The sequence below is a fragment of the Phoca vitulina genome, unplaced genomic scaffold (assembly GCF_004348235.1).
Source record: "Phoca vitulina isolate PV1807 unplaced genomic scaffold, GSC_HSeal_1.0 scaffold66, whole genome shotgun sequence".
Taxonomy (NCBI): domain Eukaryota; kingdom Metazoa; phylum Chordata; class Mammalia; order Carnivora; family Phocidae; genus Phoca; species Phoca vitulina.
Genome location: NW_022589769.1, coordinates 5,525,935 through 5,539,952, shown reverse-complemented (window position 1 = coordinate 5,539,952; position 14,018 = coordinate 5,525,935). Strand labels below are relative to the sequence as shown.

General features: G+C 45.2%; 1 protein-coding gene across 1 annotated transcript in view; it reads right to left on the bottom strand.

Annotated features, from left to right (window-relative positions):
• Window positions 1-573: 573 nt before the first annotated feature.
• The window catches only part of SHISA9 (shisa family member 9), a 33,595-nt gene continuing 20,150 nt past the window's right edge, over window positions 574-14,018 (bottom strand). Inside the window, exon 4 of the mRNA XM_032392167.1 lies at window positions 574-1,796. Coding sequence (XP_032248058.1) covers window positions 1,417-1,796 — 380 coding nt within the window. The 3' untranslated portion in view covers window positions 574-1,416. The remainder of the gene's footprint in view (window positions 1,797-14,018) is intronic.

Genomic DNA, 14,018 nt, shown 5'->3' with positions numbered 1-14,018 from the left:
TGGGAATTACGAGACCCAGAGGTCTCGGGGAGCCAGGTAACGGTAGGACTGGGAGTGCCAGGGTGGGAAGTAGGGAGGTCTTCGTCTTTAGGTACCCCTGACATTGTAGCAGCCCCCTCAGAATGTGTGATGGGCGGGCTCACCAACAAAGGGGGAGGAGAGGAACATCTCTGACTTCAGAAGACAGGAGGGAGGGTGACCGAGAGAACACACGTTGCACTTGAGAAACAAGACTGTCATTAAACAGTAACACATTGAAGGCACCACCCACGCTTATGACATTTTCGGTCCAAAGCAGTTGAAATTTGGCGGCGGCGGCGGCAACGGGCTGAGGGGGTCAGGGAGAGATGGGTAATAGAGGACTGGTTTCTGTGTGTTTCTTGTCTCAGAGGCAAGGCGGGAAATGCGGGGTCCCCTTCTCACCTCTTGTCGACTTTTCAACTGCGAATATTTTTTCTTTTGTTCTGATGTCATTGTTCATTTCCTAAGTCTTGAGGATTCTGGACAAAAATGGATTTGCTGTTTTTGTCTGTTTTGTAGTGGGCTTGTGATCATTTATCTTTTTTTTTTTTTAAAGAAAAAAAGTTATTTAACACTCTCTGGACCCTCTCTCCCCGCCGTAAAAGCCTACTTATCCTTTCCCATGTCCATGATCATGGTCTTTACGGGACTTCTCTAAAATGCTCTTTCTTTCTCATCACTGCCGGTGGGTTCAGGGTCTATTTATTTTTTGTGAGTTTGAGTGTGTGTTGTTGTTTTTTTTTTTTGCTTCCAACATTGACGATATGAAAAGTACTATAAATAGAATGGTTGGGGTCCAACTACTGTCTCACGCTTGTCAAAATTGTGTGTCCACGTCACTACTTCTTGGGATTAGAAAACACTTATAATGCACACAGCTTCCTACCCAAATGACTCCTCTTCTTACGTACACTCTTCTCTCGTGTCCACTCTCAGGCTCCCCCGACCCCAACCTGGCTCTTTCACCCCGAAACAGACAGCACATGGGAAATGGCAAATGTGCTCAAATGGACGATTTCTCTAAGTTGTGCTACTTTTAATTTTTCGTCATGGATTTCAGTTTTAAGTCAGGAGGAAAAGAAAAAATTAGCCCCATGGTGTGGGCGTGTGAGTTGGCCACCTTGGGCCTGAAGTCGAAAGAGCCGTGCCTCAGTTTCCCCTTTGCTGTATTGCTGAACGTCCCTGCTTCCATCTTGCTCAGCTGCTCGCTGACACGTGTTAGGCATGACCCAAGAAAAGCGTGATTCCGCGTCACCAGCAGGTTTCTCGTCGGTTGGTAAGGGGAGTCAGGGTGTGGGGGAGCGGGTCGGGGAGGACAGGGAGGGTGTGGGCCAGGGATATTTTTTGCCTCTCTCAGTTGAGTATGGTCTCCAGGATGCTCCCTGTAGTGAAAGCTCAGACAGTCACTTCTGTTTTGCTGTTGGTGATGAAGTATGGCTGTGGGGGTGGGTAGTGCTGGGTGCGAGTCCCCAAGGGGTCGCTGGAGCCCGACTCAGCTGCGCCAAGCTTGCCCTTGTTACCGTAAGCCTGCCGCCGGAGGGAATGCTCGTTGGGGTCCCAGCCCTTGAAGTTGGTGGTGGAGTTGTAGGCCAGGGGATGTGGGGGCATCTTGTTGGTGCGGGACTTCTGTCCATTCTGCTTGGCAGGGCCATGCTCGGGGCTGAAGGCCCGCGGCTCATCCTCTACTCTTACCGGGTGCAAAGGGAGGTTCCCCTTGGCCGCCAGCTCGGCCAGGTGCCGTCGCTTGGAGGAGAAGTCATCATTGACCTTGTCGGCTGTCCAAGGTGGACGGAGAAGAGGAGGAGGGAGCAGAGAGAGGGAGAGAGAGGAGAGAGACAGTTAGGGATTGGCAAGTCAACCTGAGCACAGTATCAAAGTGGGCCAACAGTCCAAACGAGACACACACTAGAAACTCCATCTGGAACAGACAGAAGGAAAAGGACAAAGGAAAGAGAGTCAAGTTCTTTTCACAAGCAAGATCAGGATCAAGAAGGTAAGGGCATCCCCAGTGGAAACTCTAGATTCCCCCCAAATACACACTTCTCCACCATAAGGCACCTAGCTTTGTACATCCTTGGCTTTCTTACAAAATCCCAGTGTTGTTTCTTCATTATTAAAATCATGCATTCTCATTAGGGAGAAATATTGAACATCTTGAGAAATATTCGTATTTGTCCCCCACCATTCAAGACCGTCAATATCAATACTTAGCTGTATTTGCTTCTGGTTTTCTCAATAAATGGGGTTCAACTTGGGATTTCTATTAGTGTGTTTGGTTGCTTTTAGCAATTAAGCAGAGCTATGTTGAAACCCCAACTCTGCCACCTCCTAGAAGTGTAGCTTTGGCTAAGAAGTTAAGAAGCTTCTTAGTTTTTATTATGATTGATTTCTGCATAGGGAGAGTAGTTACATTAAAATATATATATTTTTTTCCCATAGGGTTGAAAGGGTTAAATGATATGATGATGTGTATATTTAGATATGAGCCCCTATCACTGTAATTTCATTATAAATCAGTTTAATTTCCATATAACATTCTATCAAGCATGTCTCCATGTTGTTATAAATCACTAATAAACAACATTTTAATGCCTACATAATATTTCATTGGGTGGAACTATTAAAATTAATCACTCCTCCCATCAATGAACAGTTAAGTTTGCCAATATGCTGTTGACATAAATAAAGCTGAAAAGAGAATCTTCAAGACTAAAGCTCTTCTTGTATTCAGAATTTTGAATTTAGGATAACTGCAAAAGTATTTTTCATCTACATCAGACAACGGCAAACTATAGCCCCTGGGCCAAATCTGGATGCTGCCTATTTTTGTAAATAAAATTTTACTAGAACACAGCCATACCCACTCGCTTACCTACTGTCTGTGACTGCTTTTGTTCTGCGGTGGTGGATCCAGGTACATATTCTAGAGACCGAGGGGCCCACAAAGCCTGAAGTCTTTACTAGCCAGCCTGGAAATGAATTACCTAAAGTGGAATTACTTGGCCAAAGGGTATAAACATTATCAAGGTTCTTGATACATATTTCCAACTCCACAACAAAAGAATCACACCAATCTGTATACCATTTCACCACACCATCTCCAGCACTATGATTCCTTGATTCCTTCCTTCCTTCCTTCCTTCCTTTCTGATCCTGGCTCCCTCCCTCCCTCTTCCTTCCCTCCCTCCCTCCTTCCTTAGTCTTTCTTTCCCTACATATTCATTTGATAATTTTATGAGACTTTTATTTTATTTTCTTATCATTCTTTTATTATAAGGTCCTCTACAGTTTTAAATTTTATTTCTTAGTGGGATGCCTGGCTGGCTCAGTCAGTAGAGCATGCGACTCTTGATCTCAGGGTCATGAGTTTGAGCCCCACATTAGGTGTATAGATTACTTAAAATAAGTAAGATTGATAAAATAAAATTTATTTCTTAGCAGTAAACCTTTGAACTTACATCTCCTCTTGGAGAGGAGGAATACTTGCTGCTTTTTCATCCATGCTTCCAACATCCCACATTGTTACACATGTAAATTTATCTTTTATGTACATTCATGGAAGGCATCATAGTGCCATGTTTCTTTTCCCATTTGATCCTTTCAACAACCCTAGTAAGTAGGAAGGATGGGGATTTTAACCCCTGTTTGATAGATTAGGAAACTATCAAGCTCAGGCATATGAAATGATTTAACAAAAGTTACCCACAGCTAGTGGCTGAGCCAGGGTAGAACCTAAGTCCAATAGATATTATTTGATGCTTTTCAAAGGCCATAGAGGGAAAGCTTCAGTTTCAGAACCAAGGGCACAAAAATATGCCCCACTTGCCCCTTCTGTGTCCATGGCAGACATCACTCATTGATCACAGTGCTCTGTCCTGGCAGGTGTGACCTCCGCTCAGACTCCTCAACACAACACCCCAGGAAGCCACACATTAACCTTCCAGGCTTAATACCGGTTAAGTTGGGTTTCTGTCCCTGTTAACGTAAATAGCCCTGGCTCATGTGATCTTTCAAAAGAAAGTCCCCTTTTCCATAAATTCTAGAGCTGTCTGAAAATACCGAATGTCAAAAGGAATCTGCTACTAAAGATGCGAAGAGCACACATTCCCAAAATACCATGCAATGCTTAAAGTGACATGAGTTAAATTCAAGTCAATGTTAGATCCCCATCCTTCTGCCTTCCAGAAGAAAGTTCTAGGTTTCCAATGCCATGAAGTTTCAACAGAAGGATGCCCTGATATTCCCTCTTGGATTTAGGGGGGAAACATGAATCCAGTTACATCCAGGACAGATTCACTGGCATCTCCCACTCCAGGTGGCCAAGACTGAACCCATCAACATTACAAAGATATGTTCTCCTTCAGGTCCTTCCTTATCTCTCAAAGTCAAACACCAGCTTTCTAGTCACTGAAACCAGAAATATGGTGGCATTCGCCCACTCATCCTCTCCTTCTCCCCTCTAGCACAACTGCTAAATCACCAAGTCCTTCCAGCTATGCCTACAAATGTTTCTCTAATCTATTCCGCATCACACCGAACTTCGACCATTGCTCCATTTCAGCCACCAAATTGCCTCCCTGCCTCGAGTATCCCCTCCACCTAGTCCATTCTCTACACTGCAGCCAAAGGCATTTTCTAAAATGCAAAACTGACCATGTCCCTCATCTACCAAAACCTCCTCAAGCAATTTGCTCATTCAGTCATTCATCATAGAGGCACGGGCCATGTGTTAGGCAGTGGAAATCAAAGAAGGAATCGGAAACAGACATGGTCCCTGCCCTCATGGGGTGCACATCTATTAGGCGGGGAAAGATAGTGACCAAATAATTCCAAAGATTACATAAGAGTATAAATATGGTAAGTGCTATGAAGAACTATCCAGTCTTACGAATATTTATACTAAGATCTCTAAGCTGGTTTGAGAACCAGATGTTGGGAGCTCTGAAGGCATGAACCTTATCTTTCCATCTGTGGGGCTCTCAATCCTGGCAGTACTTGGGAATCACATGGGGGAGCTTCGAAAGCATTCAGATTCCTGGATCCCTCCCCCAAACAATTCAATTAGAATCTCTGCAGGTCTGGCCCAGACATAGATTTTTTTTTAAGCACTCCTCCATCCAAGGGATTCTAATGTGCAACCAGAGTGGAGACCACAAGCAAAGCCTGGCTAGATGCCAGCACATAGCTTTTTCTGGAGAACTAAAGGTAAGTGACCTCCGATTTCAATCCTATTCTCTCCTGCTGTCTCCCACCACCTTCCCCTCTAGGACCTCGAACAAGGTCACATCCCACCATGATAGGCTCTTCTCCATGGCACACATCATAGATGCCATTTTGTACATGTTAATGCACTTCATTCATTACTGGCTCTCTCTCTCACTGCTGTTCCAACAGGGCAAGGCCAGGTCAGATTCCTGCCCATCACTGTGCACACAATGTTCAGTCTACTTCCTGGCAGATAGTAGATATTCAATAAATATCCAGTGAGTGGATGTAAGAGCAAAATATCATGAATACACATAGAATATCAGGGCAATTGTAGGAGTAGAAGCTCCCTTCTCCTGTTCCTCCTGGGAGTCTGTTATAAAAGTCTCACTCATCCTCATTATGTCCCCAGTCATGATCTAGAATCATTCATTCCCATGTTCCTCTTTCCAGAAAACTGACTAGCCTAAGGTATGCTCAGAGAAAAGGATATATTCAAGGTTTCCTCTGTCTTAACAAACTGAGAAAACTGATTACAAAGTAGGTGTTCCAACAGCTGGGATAAGTGATGTTTTCTCAAAAAGTTCTAAAGAAAAGAAGTCACAGAGGCATTCAATTCTTGCCAAATCAGTGCAGGGATGGGGAGAAGCCTCCATTAAGAGGAGTCATGAGGTCCCACATGGAGAATCTACAACCCTCTCCACAACCAACTCTGACTTGGTCTCTTAGTGAGCTTGGCATTGGGGACCCCCTGATCATAGAAAGTGTTTGGTACCTGAGGCAAGAGTAGGGTGGGCAGAAAACTCTGGGGGCTCTGGAATCAGCCAGACCTGAGTTTCTGAGATCTCAGGAATGTCACTTAACCTCTTACAGCTTTATTTCCTTTGGTGTGAAATGGGGATAACACAAGCTGCTTTCAGGTTTGTTGTGAGGAATAAATTGTATGAGATATATAAGCTACATAGCACAATTCTGGGATGCAGTAACTATTCAATACATATATTTTGTCTGTCTCTTGGCTTATGAAAGAACTGGATTAAATCCAACAGACATTTATTGAGCACTCACTCTGTGCCAGGCAACTTGCTAAGCACAAAGGAAGCATTCATCCAAGCCAACAATCCTTCTTTCCTTCCTTCCTTCTCCTTTCACTTCCCTGTACCTACCATGTGTGTTGGCCTCATTTGCCCTATGAAGTGGCCTAAGAAGGGGACTTGATCTTTTTGGGATAATGAGGGATGGCACCCTTGGGGATGTGCCTTTAGCTGCCATCTGGAGGTAAGAGTAACAGAAGCAGGATTCCAGGTGAGCGAACATGTGGTATACAGCAAAAATGGCCACAGTACTTCCTTCCATCAAGTGGAGGAATATCTTTCCTTACCCTTCGAATATGGCCAGGCCTTCTGACTGGCTTTGACCAGTAGATTGTAGCAGAAGTGATGTCACATATGCCCCGAACCTGGGCTTTTATAAGTTCTATAGCTTCTGCTATCACGTGCTTGGATTCCTGACGCCATGTGAAGGAGGAGGCCTGGGTTAGCCTGGAGGCTGAGAAACCTTCAGGCCAGTTGCCCATGCTCACCACAAGCCTGCTAATTGCCGGATACTGGGCGAGGCCATCCTAGACCATACAGCCATCAACTGACCAGCCAGCTGACTCCAGATACCGAGTAAACTTGGCTGAGAACAGCTAATCTGGCCCGACCCAGAAGAACTGCCGGCTGACCCACAATCATGAGTCCAATAAATGGTGGCTACATTAAGCCACTGCACTTTGGGGTAGTTTGTTATGCAGCAGTATATAACTGACACAGAACAGCATTTGCAAAAGCCCTGAGGCAGGAAGGAGTGTGGCGGCTTCAAGAAACAGAAAGGAAGAAAGCAAGGGGTCAGCAGACCATCTGAAGCCTAGTAGGCAAGACTATATCATTCACAGCTATTTATTTGACCATCTTCCCTCCACTAGACTCTGAGGTGTTTTAGAGAAGTACAGAGCACGCACAGATTTCTTGCCTGGGGCACGAAACTGTTCCTCAAAGAGTGATTTTCAAGATGGTTTCAATAACAAGAATGTGGATGGTGGTGGATGAACTGTTCCCATAACCCAGGAAATGCAATGTTTGTGACAGTCTCTTTCCAGTGTTTTTGGTGTCCTCTGCCTTGGATCCAGAGGAGGAGGAAGAAAAGCCTACCTGGCCTCTCTGGGCTTTGTGCAGTGTGGTCCCTGTCAGTATATCAAAACACTTCTTGTGAAAGAAATAACAGATTTGTTGAACAGCCTTGTAAGCCCCATTAATAAATGCATTAACCTAATCAGCCCCAATACCTCGTGGGCAGATGGCTGACAAGCCGACAAGGAAACAGATGTGGGAGCCTTTCAACAACACTGGGCTTCTCCAGTTTGATTTTTCTTCATTTAAAAAGAGGAAGAAAGAATGAAAAAGGTGCTTTCCTTCCAATGAGCCTAATTGCCTTGAAGGAACCAAGGCTTTAAAATTAAACTGTACCTTGCTCCATCTGTCTCTCCCCTAATTAGCAGCAGACACTTGTCCAGGTGCAGGGTGGGCTGGAGCCTCCACTTCCGTGGAAAGGGAGAGAGTCAAGGTAATAACCAGTTTTCAAAACAAGCTGCACATCTGAGGGTCTCAGCAGGTGGCCTCCCACCTACCTTCTTTCCTTGGGCCAAATATATCTTAAGGAGGGCTTCCTACAGCTCATTCTCCCTTGGTGATATTCTTGGGTCTCAGGTGATGAATCTAACCTGGTAAGCAATGCCCCGACCAACCTAAGCTTTCACCATTCCCCATTTGTCCCTGTTTTCGGTCTAAGAATATGTTGAACTCAAGTGATAAATCTTTCCATTACACTTAAGAATAAAATCCAAATTATTTGCAGCGGCCCCAAGGTCTGCATGACCTGATCTCTGGCTGTTTGTCCACCCTCATCTCTTCCGCTTGTTATGAACCCATCACAGAGTGTATTAGTTTCCCAGGGCTGCCATAACAAATTACCACAAACTGGGTGGCTTGAAACAACAGAAATTTATTCTTTCACAGATTCCAGAAGTCTGAAATCAAAGTGTCAGCAGGGCCATGCTCCCTTTGCCGGCTCTAGGGGAAGATCCTTCCTTGCCTCTTCTAGCTTCTGGTAGTTGCTGCAATCTTTGGCATTCCTTGCCTTTTGCCTCATTCCAGTATCAGCCTCTGACTCCACCCAGCCATCCTCTTTGTATGGGTCTATGTGTCCGAATTTCCCTCTTCTTATAAGGGTCCCAGTCATTACATTGGGAACACCCTAATCCAGTATGACCTCCTTCACTCATTACATCTGCAAAGACCCTATTTCCCAGTGGGGTCACATTCTGAGGTTCTGAGTGGATAGAGATTTGGAGGGATACTCTTCAATCCAGTACACACAGGATTCCTTTCTGTTCCTGAACACACCAAGCTTTTCACTATGTCAGAGCCACTGGATTGCATCCTTGCTGCTCTCTCTGCCAAAATGCTCTTCTTTTTGTTTGCGTATCTGGATTCTTGTCATTTGGTTCTCTGAGCAAAGGTCACTTCCTCAGAAAATCCCTCTTGATGAGCCAGTCAAGAGAGAGCCCTCCCCGCCCCCAATTGCTCTCATCACTTCTCCCCATTTTACTATATTCTTAGGCTGTATCATTTTATGAGATTATCTTTTTTAGTTACTTGGGTATTTTCTGCCTCCTTTGACTAGAATATAAGCTCCGATTAGGGTAGAGGCCGTATCAGCTCTGCTCACTACTGTATGCCCAACATCTTGCCCATTGCCTGGCACACAGTAGGGGGGACAATGATGCATTTGATTAAGGCAGGAAAGCACTGGAAATATTTCAGATTCCAACAACAATCTCTAAAATATGAGCAACGGGCAGAATGTTTCATGTTCTGGTCATCTGGTCTGTGATGGTGAATTTTGTGTGTCAACCAGAATGGGTCCACTGGGTGCCCAGATTAAATATTACTGGAGGGCGCCTGGGTGCCTCAGTCGGTTAAGCGTCTGCCTTCGGCTCAGGTCATGATCCCAGGATCCTGGGATCGAGTCCCGCATCGGGCTCCCTGCTCAATGGGGAGCCTGTTTCTCCCTCTGCCTGTGTTCTCTCTCTCTCTCTGTCAAATAAATAAATAAAATCTTTAAATATTATTTCTGGGTGTGCCTGTGAAAGTTTGCATTTGAACTGATAAACTCAGTAGATTGCCCTCCCCCACGTAGGTGGGAATTATCTAATTTGTTGAGGGACAAAATACCACAAAAATTAGAGGAAGGGAGGCTCCGTGCCCTTTCTGCCGGCCTGCTGTCCCATCCCCTGTGGGACATTGGTCCTCTGCTCCTGGACTGGGATTTACCCCGTTGGTTCCACTGGTTCTCAAGTTTTCAGACTTGGACTGGAATCACACCACCAGCTTTCTTGAGTTTCTAACTTGCAGACAATAGATCATGGGACTTCTCAGCCTCCATAATGACATGAACCAATTCCCCATAATATATCTCCTTTCATATATATAGATATCCTCTTATTCATATATATGAATATTCATCACATTCATATACACATATATATCTGAAAGGAGATTTATTATGGGAATTGCTTCAACCAAAACAATAGTATATATAAGCTATTATTCGTATGTGATATATATGAATATATATAAATAATAGGGTGTGTGTGTGTGTGTGTGTGTGTGTGTGTGTATACACAGTTCAATTTCTCTGGAGAATGCTAATACATAGTCCATCTGAGTGACCTGTGCCCCGTGCTTTACAGGAATTGCAGGACTAAAGCAGGGGTTAAGTTCCCTTATTTCTGGGGCAGGAGAACCTGCTTGCTGCCCAGCTCCATATCCCTGGCTGTAGCCTTGCAGGGGCATGACTGTTCTGTAGCAGTGAGTTCAGGGAGGCAGGATGCAGTTGGGTAAAGGAGGCAGGGACTGGTTAGAGACCACTTGGATATAGCACAAGTCTGCTCTCCCTCCTAGCTCCCCCACTGGTAAACTGAGTAAAAGCTCATCTTCATTAAATGCAGGCTCTGTTCTAGATACTTGGCTAGGGAATTTGTTAACCCTTTTTTAAAAAAAGGTTTTATTTATTTATTTTAGAGAGAGAGAGATGGGGAGGGGCAGAGGGAGAGGGAGAGAGAGAATCCCTGCTGAGCATGGAGCCCAACGCAGGGCTCAAATTCCAAGACCCTGAGATCATGACCTGAGCCGAGACCAAGAGTCGGATACTTAACCGAGTGTACCACCCATGCACCCCTGTTAACCCCCCTTTTTTTTTTTCAAGATTTTATTTATTTGACAGAGAGAGAGAGAGAGAGACAGCGAGAGGGAACACAAGCAGGGGGAGTGAGAGAGGGAGAAGCAGGCTTCCCGCTGAGCAGGGAGCCCAATGCGGGACTCAATCCCAGGATCCTGGGATCATGACCTGAGCCGAAGGCAGACGCTTAACGACAGCCACCCAGGTGCCCCCTCTAACCTCTTTAATACTCTCAATATCCTACCAAGGTAGGTGCCATTCTCAGTCTCATTTTATAAATGGGGAAACTGAGGCTACAGAGCTTTGGCAACTCGTCCAAGTGATGGCGCTGGGATTAGAACCCAGGATTCCAGGCCCAATTCATAATTTGTGAATTTGTGGCTACAACACTCACCGTTTTTCTAACGATGAGCCTGCCTTATAAAAGAACAGTCTTATTTCCTTAACAAGGTTTTATCTGCAAGAAAATATCCCCCCAAAACTAAGGAAAACGGAGGGCAGAGTGAGAATTATACAGAGAAACCACTTTTCTTGATTCTTCCTCTCCCAAACATCAGGGACTGGGTTGCACATGTAAGTATCAGACTCTCAAGAGGAAACATCAGAATGTCACAGCCGGAAGTTTAACAAAGCCCCAAATTCCCTCCTAAGGCAAACTATGTTTATCTTTTACTCCCTTAAGGTGAGGAGGAGGGAGCTGGGGGTGACCTGAGACACCCTCTGCCAGGTTGTGGCTCTTCCAGCGTTCAGGCTGGCTGCTGCATTACCAGGTGTATGGGTCTTGGCATCTCTGAGGGGCACTGACATTGAAGTGCTGGCCAGTCACTGACCTGTCCCAGAGTTGGGCTGGACAAAGAGCCATCCACTTCTCACAGAATGGAGAGAAGACTCTAGGTCAGATACTCTCCAGGTGCTTGACACATACTATCTCATGTAGCTGGCCCCCACCCCACCCCAAGCCCATGAGGCAGATGTGGTTGCCTGGGCTCATCACACTGATTCCCTCTATGACACTATAGTGGGATCATTTGAGATATTAACTAATATTTCTTTTCCTTGTGCTTCTACTATACCCTCCCCACCACCCAGAGGACAGCAATCATTTCCAGCAATGACAAAGAGCCCAAGTGTTGGTTTTGAATTCTACACTGGGCCCTCGACAGCCACAGCAGAGCCCCAAGTCTCAAAGGACAAGGCTTCAGCAGTAAGGTCAAGGAATTAGAAAGATTAATGAGAGAAAGAAAGAAGGAATAGTAGGTAGGAGCTTAAGGCTGCCGTGCATCAGGTTCATACAGTATATAACAATGTCTGGAAGAACGCCCACCTGATTTTTGTTGACTGTAAGTTCTTTACAATATGGTAGAAAGACCCTAACCTCTGAGAGTAGATGGATCTGAGTTCAGATCCCAGCTCTTCCACTTACAAGCTGGAGATCTTGAGCAAGTTACCTGAACTCTCTAAGTTCTACCAATAAAACTGAAAATCAAACGACAATGGTTGGGTGGCAGAGGGTCAAGGGTACGGAAGAGAATCATGTCCAATACCAATGTCCTTGCCTCATAGTTGGTATTCGACAGATGGTAGCTGCTATTGCCGCCATTGTTAGGAAGGAGAAGAAAATCACATGAGGATAGTAAGATCAACTTTGCAGGGTGCAGTGCAGAAGTCAAGGAGAGAAGGCAGGTAAAAGCACAAACCATTACACATGGCGCACTCCCACCTGGGAAGACGTAACACATGGCCACTCGAGTCCCAAGTCTCTCTCTACCTTCTTCTCTTGGGCACATGGCCACCAGCTCCAAACTAGATTTCCCCAGCCTTCTTGGGAGCTAAATTTGGCCATGTGGCTCATCTCTTGCCAGTGGTATGTTAGCAAAAATGATACATCCAATTTTCACTTCACCTGACTTGCTTAAAAGAAAATCTCTTGCTCTGAGTGTCCTCTCTTCCCCCTTCCCACTGGCTATGATAGCAGCTAACTGTAACAATGCAGATGAGGACAGTGCTGTAGAGGGTGGTAGAGAAAGAGTGTTGGAGGAGCCTGGGTCCCTGAGTGACAGTTTGGAGTAGAGCTGCCCCACCAACTTGTACCACTCCCTCTGGGGACTGTAACAGAGAGATATACTTCTCTCTCTCAACCTGCTGTATTTGTGGGGCCTCTAGTTCGGTAGGACAGTATTTGCTTTTTACATATACAGGAATATTTTCTGGGTCTCTACCTTTTTTTTTTTTTTTTTTTTTTTTTGCCTCCTTCACAAGCTAAATTAAAAAGTAAAAGGGGGGACAGTTCATGTTAAAAAAAATACCCGGGTATTTCTCTCTTCTTTTAAAATACATTCTCTAAAGCTGTGCAGGTTCCTGAAACTGTCTCAGCAGGCAGAAACAAGAAAGGCAGGAAAAAAGCCTAGCTTCTCAGACAGGAGAGAGCCAGGGAGGGGATGGGAAGATTTGTCTTTATGGTGCATTAGCCCCGTTTCACCTGGTTCAGGGCCTTGCTAAAGAGACACCAGTAGGGAAAGTCACATTTGAACCAGGTCCTAATGAAGCTCAGGGCTCCCGGTTCTCTCCTCTCGGCTTCACATCTTCCTTGAAATCCTATTCTCTAAGAAAATTGTCAAGGGAAGTCCAGAAGCCTGGATTTTTTTTGTCTTAACCCTGGGGGCTCCCACTGTCTTCGCTGGAGAGGATTCTGAAACAGTGCCTGGCTTGGGCTTTGCACCAAAGCTGTTCAGGCTGTGCCATGAGCCCTTTGGTTGTGACTCCAGGGAGCCCTCTGTGAATGTCTTGTTGCCGACAGACCTCTAAACCTGCAGGTCCTTTGTCTCTTCCCTTAGGCAGCCCTGCTTTGCAGTCACCTCTTTCTGAGAGGCTACTGAACAAAGATGGACGGACTTGTGCCCCAGCCATGGCTGACCACAGAGCCCCCTACACAGAAGGGCTCTGGATGGAAAGCATGCATTCATTCACTGCCCTTCCATGCATCCTGCATTGCTGCTCCGTAGATGGAGATCATTCTTTTCAGAAGTTCCTTGTGTGGTTTATCTTCTGATCGACCTCCCCTCTGATGAAATTTTATACAAGTGTTTTTTTTTTTAATGAAGCAAATAAGGGTTAATTATCCTTAATCCTATGTGCGTCCTTCCAATTTGCTATAGCAAAGGACCATCTCAAAGCAGATAATTGTGAGATTTGGGATCCTATGTTAGATTCATGCATGAAATGACCTCAATTATTTGCCTTTCCCTGCATCCATGCTCTTTGTATGTGACTTTGAAACTCACCCCAAAAGAGGAAGATCTTTTTTCCCCCACCATTGGATTCTGAGTTCATACATGTGATTAATGAATGTTAGCCGACATGACATAACGGAAGTTTGAAGAAGTGCTTACTGGTTTGCGGTTCCTCTTTTATACCAACGCCATCATCATGAGATGTCTGTGCTACCGCCTCTGAGGATGAAAGACACATGGAGCACAGCCAAGTCTCCCGAGTCATTCCAGCTAAAACCAGCC